This window comes from Anabrus simplex, chromosome 1, assembly GCF_040414725.1.
Source record: "Anabrus simplex isolate iqAnaSimp1 chromosome 1, ASM4041472v1, whole genome shotgun sequence".
NCBI lineage: Eukaryota > Metazoa > Arthropoda > Insecta > Orthoptera > Tettigoniidae > Anabrus > Anabrus simplex.
Genome location: NC_090265.1, coordinates 273,768,375 through 273,796,066, shown reverse-complemented (window position 1 = coordinate 273,796,066; position 27,692 = coordinate 273,768,375). Strand labels below are relative to the sequence as shown.

The 27,692-nt window shown below is 38.8% G+C and overlaps 1 protein-coding gene and 2 long non-coding RNA genes across 6 annotated transcripts in view; 1 reads left to right on the top strand and 2 right to left on the bottom strand.

Annotated features, from left to right (window-relative positions):
- LOC136886829 (uncharacterized) overlaps window positions 1–826 on the bottom strand; it is a 116,103-nt gene extending 115,277 nt beyond the window's left edge. Inside the window, exon 1 of the long non-coding RNA XR_010861827.2 lies at window positions 645–826. This is a non-coding gene — a long non-coding RNA (uncharacterized lncRNA). The remainder of the gene's footprint in view (window positions 1–644) is intronic.
- nbs (nibrin) overlaps window positions 1–27,692 on the top strand; it is a 294,050-nt gene that overhangs the window by 121,172 nt on the left and 145,186 nt on the right. For all 4 annotated transcript variants that reach the window (XM_067159644.2, XM_067159652.2, XM_067159661.2 and 1 more), the window contains one exon: window positions 3,605–3,742. In XM_067159644.2, coding sequence (XP_067015745.2) covers window positions 3,605–3,742 — 138 coding nt within the window. The remainder of the gene's footprint in view (window positions 1–3,604; window positions 3,743–27,692) is intronic.
- LOC136886835 (uncharacterized) overlaps window positions 19,724–27,692 on the bottom strand; it is a 192,303-nt gene continuing 184,334 nt past the window's right edge. The window contains exons 2-4 of the long non-coding RNA XR_010861829.2: window positions 22,085–22,216; window positions 20,141–20,235; window positions 19,724–20,052 (exon numbers count right to left, since the gene is read on the bottom strand). This is a non-coding gene — a long non-coding RNA (uncharacterized lncRNA). The remainder of the gene's footprint in view (window positions 20,053–20,140; window positions 20,236–22,084; window positions 22,217–27,692) is intronic.

Genomic DNA, 27,692 nt, shown 5'->3' with positions numbered 1-27,692 from the left:
TTCACCAGAATAAACACCCCCCCCCCTCCCTTTTTATCTCCTTGGTCTCTACGATAGACTGTGTACCCTTCTGGAAATACTTCTCTATTACCCACCCCTTCTCTCAACCATGATTCCACTCCTATCACCACATCAGTCTCATAAGATTCCATCAATGTACCGAATTATAATTGTTTATTTACTACACTCTGACAGTTTACCAAGAGCAATCTCAGAACCCCTTCCTCCCTAAAAATTGACTGTTGCAATTGGGTAACTTGAAATTCCTTAATTTCCTGAGTTTCATTTTCTAGTTGGCTGAGCCAGCTTGAAGTACAGCTGGCTCTTTCTACTAGTTTTCCTGGTCAGTATTATAACTCAATTGAGTTGCCTTTTTTGCAGTACATATCTTATGATTAATAAAATCTAGAACAATATTTGCTATCTTTCGTTTACCTGAATTGTTTAGATGAAGGCCATGCTTTGTGTAACAGTGTCTCTCGAAACTGCTGCTATCAATTACCTGTGTATTACGAAAATGTTTACAAATTTTAACCATATCTGTATTAACTTTGTCCACTTCAATGTTCACACACGAGTCTCTAATCAAATCATGCCTGTGGGGCACGTTCACTACAAAGATGTTAGTGTGTGAGTCAGCTTACCTAGTGTACATTTAAGTTCAGAAATAACATTCTTTGCGTCGTTGTGAGCTACGTCGTTCATCCCGCCGATGATCACTACTGCATCACGACTTCCGAGATTTCTTGCCGCCTGCTCCGTGTTTTCCAATACCTTCTTCATTGGGGCCCCAGGATAGATGACTGCCGATGCTGCAATATCTTCATTGACCATTTTCTCCACATTTATTCCCTATTATTTTGCAAGAGAACCGGGAGCTATCTTCACTTACATCCTTCGCTGACGCCATCTTGGTGGAATCGACTCTAGGGATGAAACAAGTGATTACTCTCCAGTATCATGTTCCAATGTATCCATTACACTGTAATATTGGGTTGGGCTATTGGGATATAAAAGTAACATAATACAAGCTGTAGATCAGCTTTTAGGAGGGACAATCACTTTTTTAATTATTATTTTTTATTTATTTATTTATTTATTTATTTATTTATTTATTTATTTATTTATTTATTTATTTATTTATTTATTTATTTATTTATTCATTCATTCATTCATTCATTCATTCATTCATTCTACAGTTAACAATCGACTATATACTACTTATTAACAGGCACAAAAGAATTGACTCTATATACATCAAATATATATACAAACTCCATATTAAAAAGGTCAATGTGGGGGGGTCTTTCAGTCTCTTATAGGCGAATGTCCAGCTCTTCCAGCCAAAAGAGTGCCTCATGGGTCACTCGATGAATGTCCTCGATGGAACCAGCAAAAGCTCGCAGAGGGCAGTCCTTCAGAATGTGCAGGATGGTTTGCACTTCAGCACCACATTCACAAGCTGGAGAGTCTTTCCAACCCCAATGATGCAGAGCAGAAGCACTTCTTCCGACTTCGCAGCTTATCCTATTGAGTGTGGTCCAGGTGGAGCGAGGAAGATTGAACCCAGGCAACTTTGTAGTTGGATCCCTGATGTTGACAATGCCATGAGGGTGTGATTGAGACCATTTATGTTTCCATACTTCATCATATTGAAATGTGAATTAACTAATTCCTTTGCCGTCTTCCAGGCAGGTTTCCTTGACTTGAGTCTCATTATGGCATTTTCATCTGTATCCTGATGTATTGGGGGGTAACTTGTTCTTCGCTATTCTGGTCCACAGTCTAACAAGGGTGCTTTGCCGCCTGATGTGAGGAGGCTGAATGTTGCTCAGTACTGGTAACCATTGAATAGGAGTAGAGCGCAATGTACCAGATATAATTTTCATTGTGTGGTGCAGTTGGACATCAACCAGACTAGTGTGGGAGCTATTGAGCCATACAGAGGAGCAATATTCAGCTGGTGAATATACTATTGCTAGAACAGTTTTTCATAGTGTACATGCATCTGTGCCCCATGAAGTACCAGCTAGTCTACCCAGCAATTTGTTGCGGCTTATAAGCTTAGCAGCCAGTTTCTCAAGATGGCGTAGATAGGTTAAGGACCTGTCTCAAGTTACACCCAGATATTTTGGGTTGGTATTACACTGCAATGTGTGGTTTCCAAACCTGATCTTAGGTTGATAGTTTGCCAGCCTGTTATTTAGGTGGAACATAGCTACCTCTGTCTTCAGTGGACTAGGTTTCAGGTGTCATTTTTTGAAATAATCCCCCATCTTGTCAAGGTCTTGGGATAGAATGTCTTCTGCCTCAATGAAGTCTGTTCTTTGTATGGTAAGGTTGATATCATCTGCATAAATGAACTTGCAAGATACGGTTTCTGGGAGATCGTGTATGTATACGTTGAAGAGAATGGGAGACAAGACATCCCTTTGGCAAGCCATTATTAAGTTTATGGAATCTGCTATGGGCGTGTTCTGTATGAATTGGAAAAATCTGTTACTGAGCATATTTTTTATCAGGGTGAAAAATTTAAGACATGGTATAGCCCTGATGAGTTTCAGGAAAAGGCCTTCTTTCCAAACGGTGTCATAAGCAGCCGTGAGCTCAAGGAACTCAGATAGATTTTTCTAATATCATATGATCTGAAATATCAGCATTAATTGGTAACTGTGGGTTGGACACATTTTTAAAAATATTCTCAGATTAAGCTGTTTTGTCATCTAAGATGTGGAGGAGCAATATCATAGAGAGTTGGTAACCAGCAATATCCATGTCTTCCCTAACTACAAACTTTAACTCATAATGGATTTTGCACACTACTGTTTTATTATTGACTTCAAAATAGTCACGTTGTATATTCCTAATCCATTTTGTCTTAATATTTTGTCTTAAGGAAACTTAAAAATAGTTGCACGGGGGCATTGCCGTCATTCAAGTTTCAACCCAGTAAAAAAAGAAAGTTTCAAGACAAGTATGCTCTCACATTACTGCATGTAATTGCAGATCCTAAATGTCCACTGACATATATATTCATATATATTCATACAATTACACAGGCTGCATACGAAATCAACGAACCCACATTTCCAGCCTGTTCAACCACTAAAATCGCCCATCTTGGAACAATCAATAGTTGCATTAAGGTCTCAGTATTACCCGTCCTTCTGCAACTAACAGTTATTATTGACATAGAGTGTGGTCCCTCTGAAGTTGGTGACAATATGTCATACACTGGAAATACCAGGTTTTTGTCCAATCATTGAAAGGTTCTTGTATTTTAGAAAGTTTGTCTTTCTTTTTTTTTTTTAACAAATTCGACTAATTTAATTTTCATTGTTGTTTTGGGTAATTTTAATTTAATTAGAATTACATTTTTAAGTCTTGTCTGCAGACCCTGTCTCATTTTTGAGACCAATGTTTCGGACAGTCTGGATTATAGTACCGACAGCTCTTTGTTATGTTGAAGCATTTTTATATTGTGGAAAAAGAAGAAAAGTTTAACAATGTAAACCTGTATTTTATTTAACTTTAATCTATAATTTGTATGTTTTTTTTAAAAGTTGGGTAATGTAGTATATCACTTGTTGGTGGTTTGTTGCAGGTGGAACTGCCAGTATTCTGGACTTGGAAAGAACACCAGAGGCAAAACTAATTGAACCACACATTATTGTAATGCAACGCATAAGTAATCCTAGTTGTCAAGTTTCACAAACCCCTCAAGCATTTACAGAAGTGATAAGTAAGTTTTTAAAGTAATTTGAAATGAAATCTGTGCAAAATATCATGATTATGCAGGTTAGTGCATTTCCAGACACCTGAGGAGTAGCATACTGTGCCAGATTAGGTCAACAGAAGAGTTAAAGATGTTCATAACTGAACTTTGCCCCTGGGTCTTGCTAACAGAGCAACATTGTCACTTGCTTCCTTTCAAGATGACTGTGGATGAAAAGAGACATCCTAATAGGTCAGATTCCATGCAAAACTTGAGTCCTTTGGTTAAGTTCACTGTATCAGCAGATCTGTAAAACTTTTACAGACCGAGGTCGATAGCTGCAGTCGCTTAAGTGCGGCCAGTATCCAGTATTCGGGAGATAGTAGGTTCGAACCCCACTGTCGGCAGCCCTGAAGATGGTTTTCCGTGGTTTCCCATTTTCACACCAAGAAAATGCTGGGGCTGTACCTTAAGGCCACGGCCGCTTCCTTCCCACTCCCAGCTATTTCCTCTCCCATCGTCGCCATAAGATCTATCTGTGTCAGTGCAACGTTAAGCAACTAGAAAAAAAAAAAAAAAGAAAAAAAAAAAACTTTTACAGAATTCACAGTAGGCAACCTGGTGATAACATCACACGATGTCTAGCACAAACCATGCAGTACCACTTATGTGAGGAAAATAAAGTGGTAAGGAGTCAATAACTGCATAATAATCACCTTGGGAAGTGATACGTGTATTACAATGGTCTCTTCCAAGGAACACTGTGTTCGAAGTAAATTCAAGGAGTCCTGTGGCGATCCATCCTTTTTATGTGACCATACCATTGCAATTTCTTCCCTTCGGCGATCTGCAGCAAGTTTCTTTCCACTCCAAGCTGCTGTTGAATATCCACATTCCTTATTTTATCCATTTTTGTTTCTTGTAGACAGGAATGTTGCATTTGTTGACCCAGTAAGTGTTGCTGCTTCCAGACCATATGTCAATACAGGTACCAGATATACTTTGTACAAGCTGATCTTGGAAACTTACGGAAATATTTCATCCTAAAGTATTTGACGTACAGCGTAAGAGAATGTGGAAGCTTTCTGTATTCTGTTGCTAATCTCCTGTTGTATGGTATTGTCTGAAGACAGAACACCACCCAAGTACTGGAAGTTGTCTACAAAATCCATCTCCTCACACCAAAGATCTAGTCTAGCTTGTACTTCCGCTTCCGTCTTACCCCTTTCTTTTAACTGCATTTAAAACCTCATCCATTATGGTTATGAAGAGGAATGGTAAAAGACAACTTCCTTGCTGGACTTCACTCTTCGTTTTGAACCAATCTGACCTTCCGTCCTGGATTTGGACACAACTCTTGGGTTCATCATATAATCATTGCACTCGTGCTATGATATCATCGGACACACTCTATGTCTCAAACATTCCCCATATATGCTTGCATGATACAGGGTCATGTGCTTTCTCGATGTCCAGAAAAACGGTTATAAGCCTTTTTCCCAGTACTTCCCATAGAGCATTTGGATGGAAAAAGTGAGGTCCATAGTTGACCTATGAGGTCTAAATGCATGTTGTTCCTCCTCAAGTGTGGGTTCAACATATTTTCTAATCCTGCTCTCCAGGATGGATTCGTAGATTTTGGGGGTGGCAGTAGAGTTACACCTCTGTTTAGTTTGTACATTTCTTCCTATCACCTTTTCTCAACAATTTTATGATGACTCCCTGCTTCCAGTCTTTGGGTATTACATTCTCTTTCCAAATTCTGTTCAGTATTCTGTACATCCACTGTTGTCCAACCTCTCCTAATGGAGTTCTTTTATGTACCGGTAGATCTAGACATGAGATCGGCGAATTTGAGCACTTTCAAATACCGCCAGACTCGAACCCACCTACCTGAGCAAGTCATACATTCTGTCCTTTGCTCGCTTAAATTAATTTTAAACATTTCCTGCCTTAATTCTGATGTACGCATTATTATACTTGTATTCTTCCAAGGAGGGAGAGAGAGAGAGAGAGAGAGAGAGAATCTGGATTTTATAATTTATTGCAATTTCTATAAGTTCAAGGACTTACCGCATAGGACATATCTGTCGTTCGTTTTAATAATAATGCTAATAGCTTTACATCCCACTAAGTACTTTTACAGTTTTCGGAGGTGCCGAGGTGCTGGAATTTTGTCCTGCAGGGTTTGTTTACGTGCCAGTAAATCTATGGACACAAGGCTGATGTATTTGTCTCTCTTCAAATACCACCGGACCGAGCCAGGATTGAACCTGCCAAGTTGAGGTCAGAAGGCCAGTGCCTCAGCCGTCTGAGCCACTCAGCCCAGTGTCCTTCCTTTTGCTTGGATTTCTTCTTCTTTCTTAATAAGCAGTAGGGGATGGAGGGCATTTTAAACATATTTTCAGCTTGCAAGTTGGTGTATCTCAAGCTTACAACATTAGGGAAACCCAGGAAATGTACAGGGGCTCTAATGAGTCAAACAGAATTACCATATTAAATCACATGAAGACAGGTTGTAAGGCAAGAATGGGATAGGAAAAAGGGGTAGGACTTGAAATGAAAATAAGCGGTCGTTGCCTTAATAAAAGTACAGCCACAGTATTAGCCTGAAATGAAAAAGAGGGAACCACACAAAAAAAAAAAAAAAACTTCAGATCTACCAACTGTGGGGATTGAATCCACCATCTTCTGAAAGCAAGCTGACAGCAATGTGATCGACCTGCACAGCCAGTTCACTCAGTTTCTTATGACGCATAATAGGCCTACCACATGGGCTTGCTCTCTCCCAAATTACACAGTTTGGACTTCTACCATATGGCGACCCACTTACCTGTATATGAATCTTCAGTTCTTCAATTATACATGTATGTAAGAACATTATGTACCTTTATAAAAGATACTTCCCTAGTCAGTTGTCTGTTAGGTGCAGGTATAATAAGTATATTTGGGAAGAAATACTTTTATTTTATATTTATTTACATCATAAAGAAGTCCTGTTGTCATAGCAATAACAATATGTAATGAAATAAATGAATCCAAAGAGATAAGCATAATTTACTATATTGAATATTAGTTTATTTACATTTTAAGGGATATGTAGTAATAATAATAACAATAAAAGTATGCAATAAGGAAAAAGGAAATAAATATAATTAAATATAAAGATAGTATCCAGTATTCGGGAGATAGTAGGTTCGAACCCCACTGCCGGCAGCCCTGAAAATCTTTTTCCTTGGTTTCCCATTTTCACACCAGGCAAATGCTGGGGCTGTACCTTAATTAAGGCCACGGCCGCTTCCTTCCAACTCCTAGCCCTTTCCTGTCCCATCGTCGCCGTAAGACCTATCTGTGTCGGTGCGACGTAAAGCAACTAGCAAAAAAAATATAAAGATAATTTACAACATCAAGAGCCATTCTATGGTCACTGAATTACAAAGCAGGGATATGAATAAACAAACACAGTAAACATGAGTACTAGTATTTAAAAAGCAAAAAGCAAAGTAATCTCTGTACAAACCATGAAGGCCATTGGAAGGGTGGAAGGTAAAGGCTTGCACTATCCATAACGTTGGCACTTGGTGGGGTAGAATGGTTAGCTCTACGCACGACTGCCTTTGCCCTCAGGAGTTAACCTGGTACTCATTTATCATACGCAAAACATTCCTTCCAAATTACGTTAAACCCGTGTCACTCATGTTAAGCCTACTAGAGTGAACACATAAATAAGAATGCCAATGAAAGTATTTTCCTTCTGGACCTACATGGTCACCCAGAATGCAGGACAGATGTTTTGTTCGAGAATAAATTTTTTCACTATAATATGATTTGTCTATAGAGCGAGACCGCTATGTAGTGTGCTTCTCGTATATCGAGTTGGAATTGGGAGACGGGTTCTATCCCCACTGTCATCATTCCTGAAGATGGTTTTCTGCACTTTCCCATTTTCACACATTGATTTAAGACTTGTCTGTATCAGTGCAACTAAAAACAAATAGTAATATATATATATAACTCTTTCATTTCGTTATCGATGGCTTGTAATTTGTTTAAACTGATGCCCAAGCCTCAATTTTTTTCTCTGGCTTCTTCCCTCATTGCTCCTCTGTTGTTGTTCTCGTGAAGCTCTGTCCAGAAAACCAGATTAAAATTGCCAGCCTGCATGGGAATTGAACCCAGATCCTCCTGATAAGAGCGAGACTTCACAAGAAATGAAATTCATTTTTAGCATGTATTGCTTACCTTAAGAAGTGTTATGGCACTTTTAAGAGAATTCCAGTTTTACAATACTAATTAAATTTATTCCTTTTAGAATAATATTAAATAATGGTACACGTACATGGTACATGTTTCGTTGAACACGCAGTTCAACTCAAGGTGGTACACGGGCTGACGAGGCTGATGCGAGACCAGCGAGGATACTTCTTCATTTTTAACGTCTTTATGAAGCCAAACCCAGCATTCAGCTTGCAAAACCTTTAAGAGAAGTTCCCCCTTCAAAATAGTCCAATCCAATAGGAACCACAGCATTCATCAAAAGTGTTCAGCATATTTTTTTAAGACTTGTTTTCAGATAATTGTATAAAAACACCTTAAAATTTTAACAAACACTAACCTATATTTTGTGTGTTACTGCATACAACATTAACATTTTTCAACTATAGTCCATTAATGACAGATTTCAACTTAACACCACAATGTATTTTCATGTTTGTTATGGTCGTCATATATTTTGATAATAGTGCTTTGTTTACTAGACTCTACTGTTTTAATTTCTAGATGCACCGAGTGGCTTTCCTTGGTTTTTCATTTTCATACCAGCCCTTCATTAAGGCTATGGTCACTTCCTTTCCACTCCTAGCCCTTTCCTGTCCCATCGTACCATAAGACCTATCTGTGTCAATGTGACGTAAAGCAACTTGTGCAAAAAAAAAAAAAAAAAAGATGCATGCATAATAGTGTGATAATATTTAATGTGATAAATTTTAATCAGGGCACATAGACAGGAAGAGATACCAAGAATATCCAGTGTCTTTCAAAGTTTATATATATATTCTTGTCCTCTTTTTCTTTTTATGAACTTTGATGGCTGAAGAACTTCTTCAGTGAGGACGAAACATGTACCATGATTTAATGTTATTCTGAAAGGAATAAAGTTAATTTATATTGTAACAGTGGAAATCTCCTAAACGTACCATAACACTTAATAACACTTAATAAGAACCAGACTTACAAGGGACCATCAATTAATGTTAAGAAAACTTGAAACCGATTTATACACCATCGGAAAGAGCACATTGAAATATGTAAAACCCTCGAATATTAGATCCTGTCATGCATGCATCTATGAGTTACAGGACGGTAAAGTTGTACGGGTGGGGATCATCAGTGTCCAATCGGAGTGAAGTTATTTTGATCTGCTGGCGCGATGTAAGGAGAAGCAAGTGAGAGAGAGTGGGGAGACAGCAATGAGAGTGCAGTGAGGCATCGTGAATTGTGTACGGGTTGTTCCAAAGTAAGCTTTTACCTACAAAAATCAACCCTCTTAACGTAGTGAATGCGTTATATAATCACTTCAAAGGAAATAGTTTGTGATTCCAATGCTGGTTCTTGTCAATGTGTGGTGTAAATGGCTCTAGTTTGATCAAAAGCACAGTTTTATATGTTACAATTTTGTGTACAGTGTAGTATATTATCATTAGGTGCCTTGTGCTTGAATAGGAAGAAAACACAGTTTTAACCGCATTCTTCTTCATTCGGTAGCACACGGTTGTGCCGAATGGGCGTGGCCCCAAGGGCTTCCCCATCCTGTGAAGTGGGCGCACTTTTTCCACAGGCTAGCAGTGGTGAAGGGCCACTCCATTACTCTTCTCACCTCCCTGAGTCTGATACAGATATAATATCCAGGCTTTAGATATTAATGAATACAAACCAGTATCTGAAACAGTGTTAGTGCCCGACAAATACGAATTTCCATCAGAAGAGTCTACTTCACCTTCATCAAAACAGGAATCAACATCAGAAGGTCCACAGAGCTCTGGAAAACGTAGAGTAGAATGGTCATTGGAAGAAAAAAGAAAGGTTATAAACATGTTGCCATTGATGCTTTCACGGCCCGTGCTTACAGACATGATACTGTATAGGCTTTTGGGCTTATGCCGTATCAAGAAAATAAGGTGAAATTCTTTACGTTTTGTAGAGAACTGTGCTCTGAGTCATCAGAAGAAGTCTTGACTGTCCACGAGAAAGGCTTCTTAAAGGAGAACACAACACAAAAATCAAGTTGCCTCAGAATCAAAGAGTGTATCGGACAGTGTTCAACTATATATTTGCTTTTGCTGTGCGTCACTGCGCTGTAAGCGCTGAGCGAGCCATCCAGTTGATTATGCAGTACGCGTTCAGCCGCTCTTCCCTTTACTTGAAGTGTTGTTTATTATAATAGTGCAGTGACTGTTTGTCGAAATGCCTTCCTGTAGTGTGTACGGGTGTAACAACACAACGAGTAGAAACCGAAATTGTAGAAAGAAAGAAATACATTTCCATAGGTTTCCAAATCGAAGTAAGTCGCCTCAAAGTTTTAGCAGTTGGGTACAATTTTGCAAGAGGAAACACTTTTCTCCCGGTAAGGGAGCTACTGTGTGCTCAGTACATTTTAAAAAGCTGCAAGGTCCGAAATTAAAGCCAGGGCGTGTTCCTTCAATAAGATGTCTGGCGTCGACAGATGGAGATACTTCTCAGGCAGGAATGCTAATTCATATGGAAACCGCTTCACAAAATACACTGTGGGAGTAGTCGTCCAAAACTAAAAAGAGCGGGACGGAAAAGTATGAGGCTAAAAGACGAAGGGAGTTTGTTGACACAGTATTAAACAAAAGTGATAACGATATTGATGTACATGACGTTCAGAATGATATGAGTGAAAATATTTCACCAGACAGACACGAATGTAGTGTAGAAATACAGTGTGAGTTAAGAAGTGAAATAGCTAGAAAATACTTTGACGTGCAACTTCCGGCACAGCCTTGAACAGTGATGTAATGGGAGAACAGTTGAATGACAGTTTCTATGAACCAGATGAAAGTGACAGTGAAAGTTATATTAGTGATACTGATAACGAACACACTCAGGACGATGTACATATTACAGGTTCATATTTCTTTGTTGCGGGGACAAGTTTGCTCACACTCTTTGAAATTTGTTACATTTGTAAAAGTAAAGTGAAAAACTTTACGTGCGTAAAATCACTTTGCGATTGTGGTAATAAAGTCCGATGGTATTCTCAACCTATGGAAGGAAAGAAACCGGAAGCAAATGTCCTAATATCATCAGCATTATTGTTGTCAGGCATTCTGTTTGAACCTTTTCGGTCATTCTGCAAGTCCATTAACTTACATATGATGTCACGAACTGTATATGATAGAATTATTCATAGAGTAACTGGTCCGATAGTGGAGGATACTTGGGATTAAGAAAGGACTGATGTTATTTATTGTTTGAAAAGCAGTGCCAAACCCATTTGGTTAGCCGGAGATGGCCAGTACGATTCTCCCGGCTTTTCAGCCAAATATTTAGTGTATTCACTAATGGATAGCTCATTTGGAACTTGTTCAGAGAGTGATAGTGAAAGGTGATCTTGAAAGGGCTGCGTGTGAAATCGCGATGAGGAAGATTGTACAGGAAGAAAATTGTGACATAAAACTCTTCCTTTCCGATAGACACAAAGGAGTAAGGTATTTACTGAGAACGCAATATTCTGATATTGAACATGAATTTGATGTTTGGCAAATATCAGAAAGTCTAATGAAAAAGATGAAAGCTCTCGATAAAAATCATCCAGAAGTTCAAGCGTGGAAGGCCAGTATAAATAATCATTTATGGTGGGCAGCACAAACGTGTAATGGAAACAGTTCTGTGTTAATATATAAATTTACGTCAATTTTGCACCACCTAAAAAAATGAGCATAAGTGGTTAGAAAACAGTGAATGGAAATCCTGTGAGCACGATACATTAGCGGAGGAGGAAGAGAGAAAGGAAATGTGAATTAAAGGAAATTCAAGTTCATATGAAGCCTTGAAGAAAATAGTTTTAGACAAATCTTTTTTTAAAAGATGTGGAACATATAATACACTACGTTCACACCGGAAGCCTAGAAAGTTATCACAACCTTCGTTTGAAATACGCTCCTAAAAGAGTTCATTTCTCATACAGAGGCTTAAAGCTCAGGTCAGTGATTGCTGCATTGGACTATAATTGGAACATCAATAAATTGAAAGCTGGTATCAAAACTCAGTACTCAAAATCAACAAGAGCCTTGGTGATAAAACAGAAATATGAGGCGTCAAGCGATGGATGTAAGAAGGCAATAATGAACAAAATAAATCTCTTGCAAACTGACTATAGTAGAGCTTCACCTGAATATCAAGCAATGGATCTGTCACTGTCTAAAAACACGCTCCAATACCTCGACCTTCCAATGACGACCTGATCAAGAAGCACTTCTCACGATTTCACTCGCAGCAATAAATGAGGTACCGTACTTCATGTCAGAATAATACATTATCTGTATTTATCATACAAACAAGCTTAGGAAACTCTTACATAATTCTACTGTTTTAATTTTTTCATTTACAGCTTGAAGCCCACATAGGTGCCATCGGGTTCCGGAAATGTGTTCCTTATGGTGTTGACAACACATGATGGTATGACAACTCTGTTCTTTTTACCAATCGCAGTCCATGAATTTACCCACAAAGTGAACTGTTTGTAACAAATAAAATGCCAAGTTCTATTTGATCGATTTAAAGCTGTCAGTAAACGCTTCCTTCCCATGTTCTTTGTTTTTAAGCTCATGTTAGGCCTTGTCATTGTCAATACTTCACGGTCTAAAATAAGCCTTGTAAACGGGGGATTTCTTGTTATACACATTAATTTCTCAGATTTCACTGCTTTTACATTGTCTAATTCACAACAGCATACACTTTCTTCATCCGTATTCATGATGGTACACTCATTACATTTACACCAAATTCGCGTGCCAGCACGGCCTTAGGTGTTTAGCATATCTATGTCAAGATCGCTATGTGAATGGACATCAGCAAACATCGTTCGTTTTGGCTCATACTGATATGGACGAATTATATATACATCCATTATTTAAAAAAAAAAAAAAAGAGCCCACTAACACTGGCAACAGAAGAACACGGCAGTAGCAGATGGAGTGCGGGAAAAGACTGCGTGAGTTAACTCCCAGTGTCAAGGCTGCCAGGTAGACTCTACAGCGCAGTGACGTCACGACCAGTTACTACTTCCGCACATAACTTGAGAATGGTTGGACATAGAGGCACCGGATTAATGGCATTGTTATTACATTCCCATAATACATATTTAGCAATGAATAACGAAATATGTGTTTTTGTGTTGTGTTCTCCTTTAAACAATTGGACAGTCGAGATTTCTTCTGATTACGCAGAGCACAGTTCTCTGCGAAATGTAAAGAATTTCACCTTATTTTCTTGACACAGCATAAGCCCAAAAGCGTATACAGTATCATGTCTGTTATAAACATATGGTTGACTGAAAAGAAGTGGAAACCAAAGCAAGCATTTCCTCACTTATCATAGAACTCTATGAAAAACAGATATCCTTGATTGAAGCACGAGACGCAGTTGTACTGTTTTAAGGAAGATATTGCAAAAGCTGATTCTATTGGTAGGTTGTCTTACAGTTTTACAGTCACAAACAAATATAAGCAGTTGTACGAGTTAGTGTTTACGAAATTTATGGAAGCTGGCGCAAAAAACTTGATAGTGCATGATATGAACTTTAAAAATGGGCCCGTGAAGAAACCAAATCACTCGATTTACCTTTGTTACCAAATGCAACATGGGTATGAAATTTCAAGCAGCATTTTCACATGGGATCACCAAAAATTATGCAGTTTGTTACACGAAAGGAAGAAAATGAAACTACTATTAACATACTGCATTCCTGGAGAGAAGAGACAATATTGCTTAAAGAGCAGTATGGTGCTGATAATGTGTATAATGCAGATCAATCTTGGCATCAATAAAGAATCGCATTCCGGGAGAACACTAGATCGCTGTGGTAAGAAGGTAGTATGTGGTATTAAACAATCACAAAGCGCACACACACATTCATTCACAATGATGCCAATTGTATCATGCATGGGATGTCTCCTTCCCTATCTGTTTATCGTACTGCAGGAATCAAAGCCACCAAGTCAAGCTGTCCAGCAGGGTCTACTTAAAGCCCCTAATTTCATTGTTCAGTGGTCAAAATCTGGAAAAATGACAAAAAGACCTTTTCCATATGTTCCTGGAGTTGACATTTTTACCTTACCCTGGTCCATCGAACTGTTTACTGTTGGATTCCTGGGCGCCTCACAAAGATAATTTAAAACATGAAGTAATTCATACTTTCATTAGATAACTATGAACCTGAAAAGTTAAAAGTGAAAAATCATTGTATCAAAACATCTTTTGAATTACAACCGTTAGACAGGCATCTTTTTCAAACGTTCAAAACAATGGACTGACATATCTGTGATTTTGTTGTGTTAAATAATGTCAATGTGAACTTGCAGCAGCGTAACAATATTATTGAACGCACGTCATTGATCTACAATCAAGAATGTTCACCGCGTTTCCGTTTGTCACATACGCTAGACATGGATGGAAATTAGCGGGCCTAATTAGCACGAATGAAACTTTTGAAAATAGCACAGACTACTGTATTAGGAAAGGAACTGGTACTTCCGAATTCCTTATGGATGACAATAATATTTGTGATCAGCTTTCGTTACTCAAATGTAGCTGGTGCAAGAAGCTGTTGTGTTTTGAACATTTTTTTCTTTATTTCCATTATAATTCAGAGGACATTGAATACGTTGAAGGGGATTAAACACGACTGCCACATCATTGGGGAGTATGTAATTGTTTAATCAATACACTCAGACGTACAGTGTTTAAATGTTACATACATACATTATCATTATAGACATGCCTTTCAGCATTTAGTCTGCAAGCCTCTGTGAATTTACTAAACGTCGCCACAATCCTCGATTTGCAACTAGTGTTGTGGTCTCATTTAGTTCTATACCTCTTATCTTTAAATCGTTAGAAGCTGAGTCTAACCATCGTTGTCTTGGTCTATCTCTACTTCTCTTACCCTCCATAACAGAGACCATTATTCTCCTAGGTAACCTATCCTCCTCCATTCGCCTCACATGATCCCACCACCGAAGCCGGTTTGTGCGTACAGTTTCATCCATCGAGTTCATTCCTAAATTAGCCTTTATCTCCTCATTCCGAGTACCCTCCTGCAATTGTTCCCACCTGTTTGTACCAGCAATCATTCTTGCTACTTTCATGTCTGTTACTTGTAACTTATGAATAAGATACCCTGAGTCCACCCAGCTTTTGCTCCCGTAAAGCAAAGTTGGTCTGAAAACAGACCGATGTAAAGATAGTTTCGTCTGGGAGCTGACTTCCTTCTTACAGAATACTGCTGATCACAACTGCGAGCTCACTGCATTAGCTTTACTACAACTTGATTCAATCTCACTTACTATATTACCATCCTGGGAGAGCACACAACCTAAATACTTGAAATTATCGACCTGTTCTAGCTTTGTTTCACCAAACTGAGCATTCATTTCTGTTGAATTTCTTACCTACTGACATCAATTTAGTCTTCGAGAGGCTAATTTTCATACCATACTCATTGCACCTATTTTCAAGTTCCAAGATATTAGACTGCAGGCTTTCGGCACAATCTGCCATTAAGACCAAGTCGTCGGCATAGGCCAGACTGTTTACTACATTTCCACCTAACTGAATCCCTCCCTACCATTTTATACCCTTCAGTAGATGGTCCATGTAAACTACAAACAACAAAGGGGAAAGATTACAGCCTTGTCTAACCCCATGTTTAAATATTTACCTTGAATATTTTTATTCCTCATGCGATTACAACACAACTGCAGGTTAGTATTTAATAGTGTATTTAAAACGTACAAATTAATTCCAAGTTTTGTGATTACTGCGTTATGATTTAAAACAAATGCATACGTACTTAAACAGGCGTACAATGTTTACATGGTGCATTGCCGTCACAGTGTTGTATTCCTCTCTCTCCCTCGCCCGCTTCTCCTTACATCGCACCTCAGCAGTTCAGAATAACTTCACTCCGATTGGACACTGACGACTCCCACACGCACATCTATACCGCCCTGTAACTCGTAGATACATGCAGGATAGGATGTAATATTCGAGGGTTTTACATATGGTTCAGGGTGTGGGTTACTGTAGTCACGTCCTAGTTCGTGAACCATGGGCAACGGCTGAGTGGCCTAGTAAGTGGTCCTGAGATTCAGGATACCAGTTGCTATGGAATGGGAGTGGGCATCTCGGACATATTCTGAGTCATGGCCCTCCTTATGCTCAGGCGGCTAGGACTACACAATTCACCGGTGGTCCATAACCCGTTAGAGGAGAGATCCTCACTTGGATTATGTGCAAGTAGGGTAGCATCCTGCTTCATGAATTTACCGAGCTCAGAACATTTTAAGCAAGCCTCGGACCTATGGGAGTAACAGAGTCCCACTCCCATTTGACAGGCGAGGGACTCCTTGGAAACAACTTGGCGAACTAAATGGAATTTGATGGGGAGCTATCAATATTAATGGGGCTTATGGAAGAAAGAAGGTAGAACTGGCTTAGTCAGCAAAGAGGATGCATCTGGATGTGCTAGGAGTAAGTGATATTCGGGTAAGGGGAGATAACGAGGAAGAGATAAGGAGATTACAAAGTGTACTTGACGGGTGTTAGAAAGGGAAGGGCAGATCTGGGGTAGGGTTCTTTATCAGGAACACCATTGCACACAACATACAGTAGTTTCTGTTAGGCACGTAAATGAACGAATGATGTGGGTAGGTTGATCAGTTGGAGGAATTAGGACTAGAACTGTCTCAGTGTGTTCACCATGTGAGGGTGCAGATGAGGATGAAGTTGACAAGTTTTATGAAGCATTGAGTGACATCGTGGTCAGGGTCAACAGCAAGGATAGAATAGTGCTAATGGGCGATTTCAATGCGAGAGTTGGGAATAGAACTGTAGGATATGAAAGAGTGTTTGGTAAATGTGGGGAAGATATGGAAGCTAATGGGAATGGGAAGCGTTTGCTGGACGTCTGTGCTAGTATGGGTTTAGCTGTTACGAATACATTCTTCAAGCATAAGGCTATTGACCGCTACACATGGGAGGCTAGAGGTACCAGATCTATAATAGACTATATCTTAACCGACTTCGAATTCAGGAAATCTGTTAGGAATGTACAAGTTTTCCGGGGATTTTTCGATGATACAGACCACTATCTGATCTGTAGTGAACTAAGTATCTCTAGGCCTAGGGTAGAGAAAGTGAAATCTGTGTGCAAACGAATAAGGGTAGAAAATCTCCAGGACAAGGAAATTAGACAGAAGTACATGGATATGATCAGTGAGAAGTTTCAAACAGTATATAGTAAGCAGATTGAGGATATAGAAAGTGAATGGGTGGCATACAGGGATGCTGTAGTAGAAACAGCAAGGGAATGCCTAGAACAACTGTGTGTAAAGATGGGAAAAGGCAAACATCTTGGTGGAGTGATGAAGTGAGAGCAGCTTGTAAACATAAAAAGAAGGCTTATCAAAAATGGCTCCAAACAAGGGCCGAGGCAGGCAGCGATTTGTACGTAGATGAAAGAAACAGAGCGAAGGAAATAGATGTTGAATCCAAAAAGAAGTTTTGGGAAGATTTTGGTAATAACCTGGAAAGGCTAGGTCAAGCAGCAAGGAAACTTTTCTGGACAGTAATAAAGAATCTTAGGAAGGGAGGGAAAAAGGAAATGAACAGTGTTTTGAGTAATTCAGGTGAACTCATATTAGAGCCCAGGGAATCACTGGAGAGGTGGAGGGAATATTTTGAACATCTTCTCAGTGTAAAAGGAAATCATCCTGGTGGTGTTGTGAACAGCCAAGCTCATGGGGAGGAGGAAAATGATGTTGGTGAAATTGCACTTGAGGAAGTGGAAAGGATAGTAAATAAACTCCATTGTCATAAAGCAGCAGGAATAGATGAAATTAGATCTGAAATGGTGAAGTATAGTGGGAAGGCAGGGATGAAATGGCTTCATAGAGTAGTAAAATTAGCATGGAGTGTTGGTAAGGTACATTCAGATTGGACAAAATCAGTAATTGTATCTATCTATAAGCAAGGGAACAGGCAGGATTGCAACAACTATCGAGGTATCTCATTGATTAGTATACCAGCAAAGTATTCACAGGCATCTTGGAAGGGAGGGTGCGATCAGTTGTTGAGAGGAAGTTGGATGAAAACCAGTGTGGTTTCAGACCACAGAGTCTGTCAGGATCAGATTTTTAGTATGCGCCAGGTAGTTGAAAAATGCTACGAGAGGAATAGACAGTTGTGTTTATGTTTCGTAGATCTAGAGATAGCATACGACAGGGTACCAAGAGAAAAGATGTTAACTATACTGGGGGACTATGGAATTAAAGGTAGATTATTAAAATCAATCAAAGGTATTTATGCTGACAATTGGGCTTCAGTGAGAATTGATGGTAGAATGAGTTCTTCGTTCAGGGTACTTATAGGGGTGAGACAAGGCTGCAATCTTTCACCTTTGCTGTTTGTAGTTTACCTGGATCATCTGCTGAAAGATATAAAATGGCAGGGAGGGATTCAGTTTGGTGGAAATGTAGTAAGCAAGCCGGCCTATGCTGACGACTTGGTCTTAAATGCAGATTGTGCCGAAAGCCTGCCGTCTAATATCTTGGAACTTGAAAAAAGGTGCAATTAGTATGGTATGAAAATTAGCCTCTCGAAGACTAAATTGATGCCAGAAGGTAAGAAATTCAACCGAATTGAATGTCAGATTGATGATACAAAGCTAGAATGGGTCGATAATTTCAAGTATTTAGGTTGTGTGTTCTCCCAGGATAGTAATATAGTAAGTGAGATTGAATCAAGGAGTAGTAAAGCCAATGCAGTGAGCTCGCAGTTGCGATCAACAGTATTCTGTAAGAAGGAAGTCAGCTCCCAGACGAAACTATCTTTACATTGGTCTGTTTTCAGACCAACTTTGCTTTACGGGAGCAAAAGCTGGGTGGACTCAGGATATCTTATTCATAAGTTACAAGTAACAGACATGAAAGTAGCAAGAATGATTGCTGGTACAAACATGTGGGAATAATTGCAGGAGGGTACTCAAAATGAGGAGATAAAGGCTAATTTAGGAAAATAACTCGATGGATGAAGCTGTATGCATAAACTGGCCTCGGTGGTGGGGTCATGTGAGGCAAATGGAAGATAGGTTACCTAGGAGAATAATGGACTTTGTTATGGAGGGGAAGAGAAGTAGAGGTAGACCAAGACGACGATGGTTAGACTCAGTTTCTAACGATTTAAAGATAAGAGGTGTAGACCTAAATGAGGCCACAACACTAGTTGCAAATCGAGGATTGTGGCGACGTTTAGTAAATTCACAGAGGCTTGCAGACTGAACGCTGAAAGGCATAAGAGTCTATAATGATGATGGATGGACGGACGGACGGACGGACGGATTTCAAGTTTTCTTAACATTGATTGATGGTCCCTTGTTAGTACACCTAGACTGCAGTACCAGCATAAATTAACTATATTTAGCAAAAAGGTCTCATTTCCCCACAATTTTCAAATGTAACTTTGTTATATGCGAAAGGACAAGTCAGTTAGAAATTTATTATTTCCCAGCAAAGTTATAAAAACCTTAATCTCATGGAATGGTTCTTACAGTGGTACAGCTAACTCCTCAGCTTATCTTCTTCTTCTTCTTCGTCTTCTTCTTCTTCTTCTTCTTCTTCTTCTTCTTCTTCTTCTTCTTCTTCTTCTTCTTCATATTCACTGCTTCCATGATGAATGGATGACTAGTTCCTCCACTTCAGGAACACCTCTCACCTCATTATTGTAGAACTCAACAATCTTCTCAGTGTGTTACACTTCCTTTCTCCACATCTCTGCTGTCACCTGTGGGATATATTGAAGTATCACAACCTGAAAACTCCTCTTGCCTATATCCAATAAAAAGACATTTCCACTTGGCCTACATGATCAAGAGATTCTTTCCACACAGCTCTCTCTCGGTCCAATTCATGACCATGTCTTGAAGTCACTGCTTAGCAACAGACCATACTAATTCGATGGCATTGAAAAATGAGTGGTATGGAGGAAGTCGTAGGACATTATGGCCTTCCTTGTGCAGCATCTCATCAACAATGTACCTGGGTTTTTTTTAAAACAGAGAAATATTATTGTGCATACATGAAAGTAAACAACATTACCTAAACTTATGTTTAAATGCTTCTGTACCTCTTTAAGTGACTTCGATTCATATGACACCACCTTTGCAGCTCATCTTTTGTTGCATTTTCTGGTGGTGACACCCCATTCTGCTTCAACCATGACTATAAATTAAAGGGAAAATAAAAATTAAATTCTCTAACATCATTAAATATCATTCAGTAGAAGAAAATATTCATTGTAGTATAATTACCACTAACTGATCCTTACTCCATTTTGTTGTTGGTTGTTGCTCTACAAGCTTACAGTGATATGCTACATTATCCATCGCAATACACAGGGTCCTAAATTTCGTAATCCTACGATTGTGTTTCCACCCACATCTGAAATTTCTCACTGTTCATATCACCATGATAATCTTGATTTCTGTTCAAGTTTGTGGCAAATATCAAATCAACACCTTTAAGAATTTTAAGTTTTATAACCAAGAGATCCCTAAACGGTGGAGAAGTCAAAATCAAGAACAACATATAGAACCCAGTGAGCATTAAGTTATAATGCCACTTACAGTATCGTGCCAGTCAATTGCAATCAGTCAGTCACCACTGATCTGTACTTAGAACAGTCGCCATGGTTGCAGATGTAATTTACCTAGTCTTTTCTTCAATAATTGCAAAGAATTTGGAAATTTATTTAACATCTCCCTCGGTAAATTATTCCAATCCCGGTATTAATTCAGCCTGGTCTACATCATATTTCTAATGTTATAAGTAAGTGAAAATAAATGAAATCTTACTTGGAGAGTGTCTCAGAGGAGAGATGTGTTCATTGTGATGTCCAGGAACCCACCATGCCACCCCAAGAAGCACATTTACTTTTATAACCTAATGAGGAGTATTACATGCCATTTTCATTTCTGAAGTAGCTACTTGCATTCCTATTGACCAATGTAAAATAGCACGTGATGTCGTGCTCATCAGTAATGTTAATCATAGTCCGTTACCAAAAGCGCAAAAAATGTAACATTCATGTTTCCAGAGGAAACTAGAGGCCTAGGGTCATTTCGCGGCTTCTAACTTGGGGGTTACGCCCCCATACCCCCTTTGCTTGTCCCTATATCACAGGTCTTGTCCAGATTCTACCCTAACCGTCCGCATGCAAGAACCACTCCAGACCAATGGTCTTGTCCAGGATTCTAACCATCCGCATGGCAAGAACCAGTCCAGACCAATCGTGTTTCCACACGAAACTAGAGGCCTAGGGCCGATTCGCAGCTTCTAACCTGGGGGGCCCCCGGACCCGCTTTGCTTGTCCCTGTATCACTGGTCTTGTCCAGGTCCTATTCTGATGTCTGCACGGCAAGAACAACTCCTCACCAATCACGTAACTAATCACCACCACCGATCACCACCACCAGCTATCGAAGCACCACTCACTTAGTTCCTAAGTACAGAGGTTGGCAGCTCGGAGCACCACTTCACAACATCCTTCCTGAGAAGGCCGCGAGCGTGGAAACAAACGACAGTCGTTACGCGTGTGTGAAAGTCGTATTGACCGGGCTGAATCTTGACCGGACTGAAGTAATGATCCAATCCCTAACTCCCTCCTTAAAAAACAAATATTTGTTCCTATTTGCACCCTAAACCCTTACCAATGTCATTCCACACCACCTCTCCACTGACAGCTCAGATTATACTACTTAGTCCAGCAACTCGTCTCCTTTCTCCCATGTCTTCCCAGCCCAAACTCGACAACATTTTTGTTACGCTACTCTTTTGTCAGAAATCACCCAGAACAAATCGTGCTTCTTTCTTTTGAACTTTATCAGTTCTCGAATCAAGTAATACAAGTGAGAGTCCAATACACTGGAACTATACGCTAGTTAGGGTCTTACCAGAGACTTATGTGCTCTCACCTTTACATCCATACTACAACCTCTAAATACCCTCATAACTATGTAAAGAGAGATCAGCTCACTATAATAAAATGAAGTAAACTTAAGTAAGAACATACCAGGTACAAAGCCATCTTTCATTCCAGCATGAACAATAACCAGTCTTCCTCCCTCAGACACAGGTCCACGAATTACTCCTTGAACATCATGTCCAGATTTGTGTGGTTTATTCCAGGAGTATGTGGGTGACCCTGAAAGAAAAATGCACATTTGAAACCAAAGACACTTGATGAAGACAAATTGAATGGATGAAAGCCATAAGTAGCATTTTGGTCATTCAGAGAAAAAGGCATTTAAACATCTTAACACTCATATAAAGCATGGTATTTGTAGTTATACCACCCATCACTAGAGCGCAGAATATTACCGCTATCGTTTGTATCTCCTTGTTGGTGAAAGGATACATCCTCCCGGAGTTACATCCTGCACTTAAGTCATTTTTTTTTAAAATGTCACTTATACTGATATGGTTTTCATCCATTCAATTATTCTATGATTTTTATATAAAATATAATATATAACATATATTCACCATTCATAAAAATCCAAGTCTCATTGAAGAAATCAACAGGTTTTGGTTTCTCACTGTCCTTGTTTCACATGTATTCCCTCAGGAAACAGGATCTTTTAATACAAATGTCATCATTTTCTGTAACAGCTGCCTCTGTGGATCCGTGGTAGAGTGTCGGCCTCCGGATCCCAAGATAGCGGGTTCAAACCCGGCAGAGGTAGTCGGATTTTTGAAGGGCGGAAAAAAGTCCAATCGACACTCCATGTCGTACGATGTCGGCATGTAAAAGATCTCTGGTGATACATTTGGTATTTACCCGACAAAATTAATTAAATCTCAGCCATAGACGCCCAAGAGAGATCCGGTTTACTCTAGGTCCGCTAGATGGCAGACAGAGTAAACCGGAACGTCGAAATTGACGAGCAGACAGCCAGATGGCGTCAAATCGAAATGTCTGCAAACGGTAGCTGAGGCCATTCGATTATTATTATTATTATTATTATTATTTTCTGTAACATATGCATAGGGATCCCCTTTACTCCACAAAAATCCCATGGCCTTCAAAATTATTTTTAATGATGATTCTGAGCCGTTGTACAAATAAGTGTCATGTCGTGCTTTCATATGGTCGAAAACCTTTCTTACAGTTACAACTTCTCCTGTGGGGAGAAAAAAGTGTGTTACTAGGGGCTCAAAAGAGCTGTATGTCGATACATGCACAAAACATATCTGGGAGGTTATCTCACCTGCATGCCACTTTCTATAAATAATGTTCCAGTAGATTCCTTGTGAAGTTACCTTACCTTTATATAATTTATCATAAGTAAACCTTGCTATCGCTTCCTTAGAAAAACTGTCTATGCCGGTCACTGGATGTTCACGCTTCCGGCGTTTACCAGGGGTAGAAAATTCAACTCCCTTCTTTAAATTTCCTATTACTGAAACTCCGCTGTAAGAATACACACAAGGAAATATATTACATACACACATGCCGTAAGTCAATATGGATACACGAAGGTCAAGTCTACAAACCGTATCAAAGTCGAGACAAGACAAGACATGGTATACATGATTAGGTTAGGTTCATAATGAAATACTCCTCCATTTCGATTGATTATATCAGAGACTTATCATAGAAACAAGATTAAAATAAACACTAACTCCAGTTAATTTTGAAACTCTCTTCATTAGGTCCGTATCAGTACGACTTTTACTTTTTTCTTCATCTTCGTGTTTCAGTTGCTCGTAGCAGTGTATAAGCATTTCTTGACCTGATATTTGTAAAGGATGTAACGTTGCTTTCCTATTTGGAGGAGTTCCTGCAGATTTTTCTTGCTTCTTAGACATCCCAATCGAATTCTGTATGTACATATTGGAAGAAATAGGACCGTAATTAATAAAATGATGTGCTCATCATTTCACACAAACTATGTTATTAAATGCATTATTCGAACATGCCACAATTCTACTTACCTGGTATTAGCCAAATAGATTTACAGTCCCACAGAAAAAGAAAATATGCTTTAAATATACTTGCAAATGTATCACTAGTGACTTTAAGTGTACTGCAGTGGCAATACATAATTCAGGCAACAACCATGACTGAACTTTGCCAACATGGCAGCTTAACGGTAACTGTAAGACGTCGTATCGGCAAGTAAGGTATGGTTAGCGACACTGAAAAAAATCCAACAGTAAGAAAAGTAACTATAAATCACTACCTTTACATTGCAGGGGAGAAAGAGTAAGGTTGCACCCTTAGTGTATGGGCTTGCGTGCTCAGGAGTATAATATTGAATATTTGTTTGATTTTTGATATTTCTAGTTTGTTGAGCACCATAAGTGCTGGGGACTTACTGTATTTAATGAATATTTGACCATCATCCTCAGTTAATTAAATCTTGTTTTGGCCATCAGCCTCAGTGACTTAAAACTTGTTTGGCCATCAGTCACAGTAATTTGGATCTGTAATGTAATGTTTGATAGTTATCAGTCTATGACACAGTCGTAGGTCACTACGACTCAATTAAGGGTCCATGCTGCGTAACCAAATATCCTGCATGGCAGGATTGGACGGCCTTAAATGCAACAAGAGTCCTAAACTTGTGTTACGAGAGCTGGACTACCATGAGTCAAGATGGTGTTACATGTGATCTTACATGAAAGCTGAACTTAAAGGAATGGTTTCCAATTAGGGTGGCTCTTCAGGCAGTTAGATGAATACCTACTGAAATCATGTGACTGCCCTCATTCATTTTCAGGTTTAACAATGAACATTTTAATTCACAAAGGTGTCCAAGTTTATTTTCATTGTCATGATGTGTTTATTACATTAATGCAACCCGACAAAGATAAAAACAGGAATGATAATTAAACCCCATAAATATAACCAAATGAGCACAAGCAGCAAAATACGTACCATCGAGCAGGAGCAGTATTAACAAAACCAGCGTGGAGGGCACAGAACATAAGGGAAAGGACAGGATCGAACTAACTACCTTGGGGTTGCCAGGTCAACATTGCTAAATGAAAGCAAGATTAATGTTTAAATAACTTGAACTTTACTTAAAATTAGGAAAAATTTAAACAGAATTTAGGAATGAAAACTGTAGAACAAATAATAAATTTGTAAATAATGTCTTTAAATTATAGATAAAAATCAATTTTTAAAGCAAAATATACTATGAGTGCGCACTCGGATAACAACGTAAAATAATTTTTATGTAGTAATAAATAAGTAAATAGAAGAAAGATAAACATTGTAATAATTCAACTCGTTAAATTAGGAGAGAAATGTCTATTTTTAGGATAATTAAAATCGTGAAAACACACTCAGATTACAAGCTACAGCTTGTCTTAGAATCAATGAATGACTAATGTTAAAACGGATCCGTGTATTAAATATTAATTACATAATTGGCCAGCTTTTCTTTGTAAGTAAGTTTACTACAATTAATCACAATAAACTGGAATTTGCTTCCGGAACCAGTACACAAGGATTTCATTCACTTGGAAACACGGAAACACACTCACTATTTAAGGCAACGATAGCAGACCCGGAAAAAAAAAAAAATTAAGTTCCACACGTAAATAATTGAAAGGACACAAGAGAAAATCGCACAAACCCGAATAAAAATATGTCTCAAATAAACTACAAATTATGAAGGGAAACACTTAAAATTCTACAGACAACAAAACAATGGCACACACGAAGCATACAGCTTCCCAAAACCGAAGCCAACATCCGACTTAAAGAGACAATAGGCAAAGCCCACACAAAATTAGCGTACCGGAGATAAGATAAAAACATGGCACGCAATAACGAAAGAAGAAGGAAAGAAAAACGGACGCGAATAATCAGAGGAGGGCAAGGTATCATCAAAAAATGGGGAACAAATTCCAGCTTATTATAACCAGAATATTACAATAATTATGTATAGTCTTTTAAATTTAACATTTCTTCCAACCAAAATATTAATAAAGGTTTTAAATGCCGGTTACACAATTTTAATTTTAGGAGGCCTTGGAAAACGGTAATGCCCGTATAAGACCGGAAATAAACCGTCCCATTAAGTAATTAAACAATGAGCCATTACGAAAACAATACTAGTACATAACGTTTTTCAAAACATTGTCAACAGTTCATCGGATGCCACAAATATGAACCAAGAAAAGTAGAAAGAAATCCACCGACAAAATTAATAATAATAATAATAATAATAACCTTAAGAAACAGAAAAAGGCAGCACAACGATAATCTCAGTTAAATTAATGGAATAATAGGCCTCTCACCCACGCATATACCATGTTCCAGAATTACTCCATTATAATAATTTGGGTATAGAACATTACCAAAATCACGTTAAGTTACATTTTAATATTTAGCAGATACAATTTATATCATTAAAATGTCTGATGAAGAAGAAATTCCAGCTTAATTTAATGAATAAACAGTAGTCCCCATGTCCATAAACTGTAGGCCTAATTTCAATTACATAGTGGAGTAGAGACGAAGTAATATTAACAGCGTTGCCAAAACATTTCTTCTAATATAATAGTTGTCGCAGATAGCTTGATACACACGTTCTTCTCCAAATAATCCGGCAGCAGAACAGTTTCGAAACAGTTAAGAAGATACTTGTACTTACATTTTGTTTGTCCAATTTAATATACTGTAATCCAGTACGGTAGCTTACGTTCTAGCCCATTTTGTAATGAAGAACCCTCCTTCAGATAGTTCGGTCACACTAATATTTAAAAACTGTAAATATGAAACACACAACATTATTGCACTATAATTAAGGCAATGCCTTAATTAACGAGGCAATTAGCCTGGTTTATCAAACTCCACTCCAACAACTTTCAATCGCATTTTGTACACAACTTCTCCAAACGCGTCCATCTTGGCGATCAGCCGGGAGCAGACTGGTGTTCAGTGCAGTCAAGCCGTGCGTCGCTCAGTTGAACATCGACACTGCGCACGCTCAAGTCAAAAATTTGCTTATTGAGCCAATCAGAATTTCGAAGCAACCGACGTAACAATGGCAAGAAGATGCATTTTAAATCGCCACAGTTTCAGGCACATAATTTAACAGCAATGCAACCAATGATCAGATCAAAAATTTAGATGTATGGCTTTTCAGGCGTTTGCTCTATTAACCAGCATTTCGTCTTAGGTCTGACACTAGACTCGTCAGAGTGGGATGTGTCAGACCCTACCCACTTATGCTGGGGTGTATGCAGGTGAACTTATCAGAAGCCTCTTATGTGGCACAGTCTGATAACTGCATACGGGAGATAAAACTCCACAATGGATTTAATGCCTGCCTAGCAATTCCAAATGGTAATTCTAAATTCCCATGGAGGGAATTAGATATTTTTCACCTGCATACACCCCAGCATAAGTGGGTAGGGTCTGACACATCCCACTCTGACGAGTCTAGTGTCAGACCTAAGACGAAATGCTGGTTTATAGAGCAAACGCCTGAAAAGCCATACATCTAAATTTTTGATCTGATTTTTGATATGCTCTGTTGGTGGAAAAATATCTAATTCCCTCCATGGGAATTTAGAATTACCAAATGCAACCAATGGCCGAGAATTGCAGATAAGGTCCCCACACACAAATATATATGTTCAACAAATGAGGGTATCGT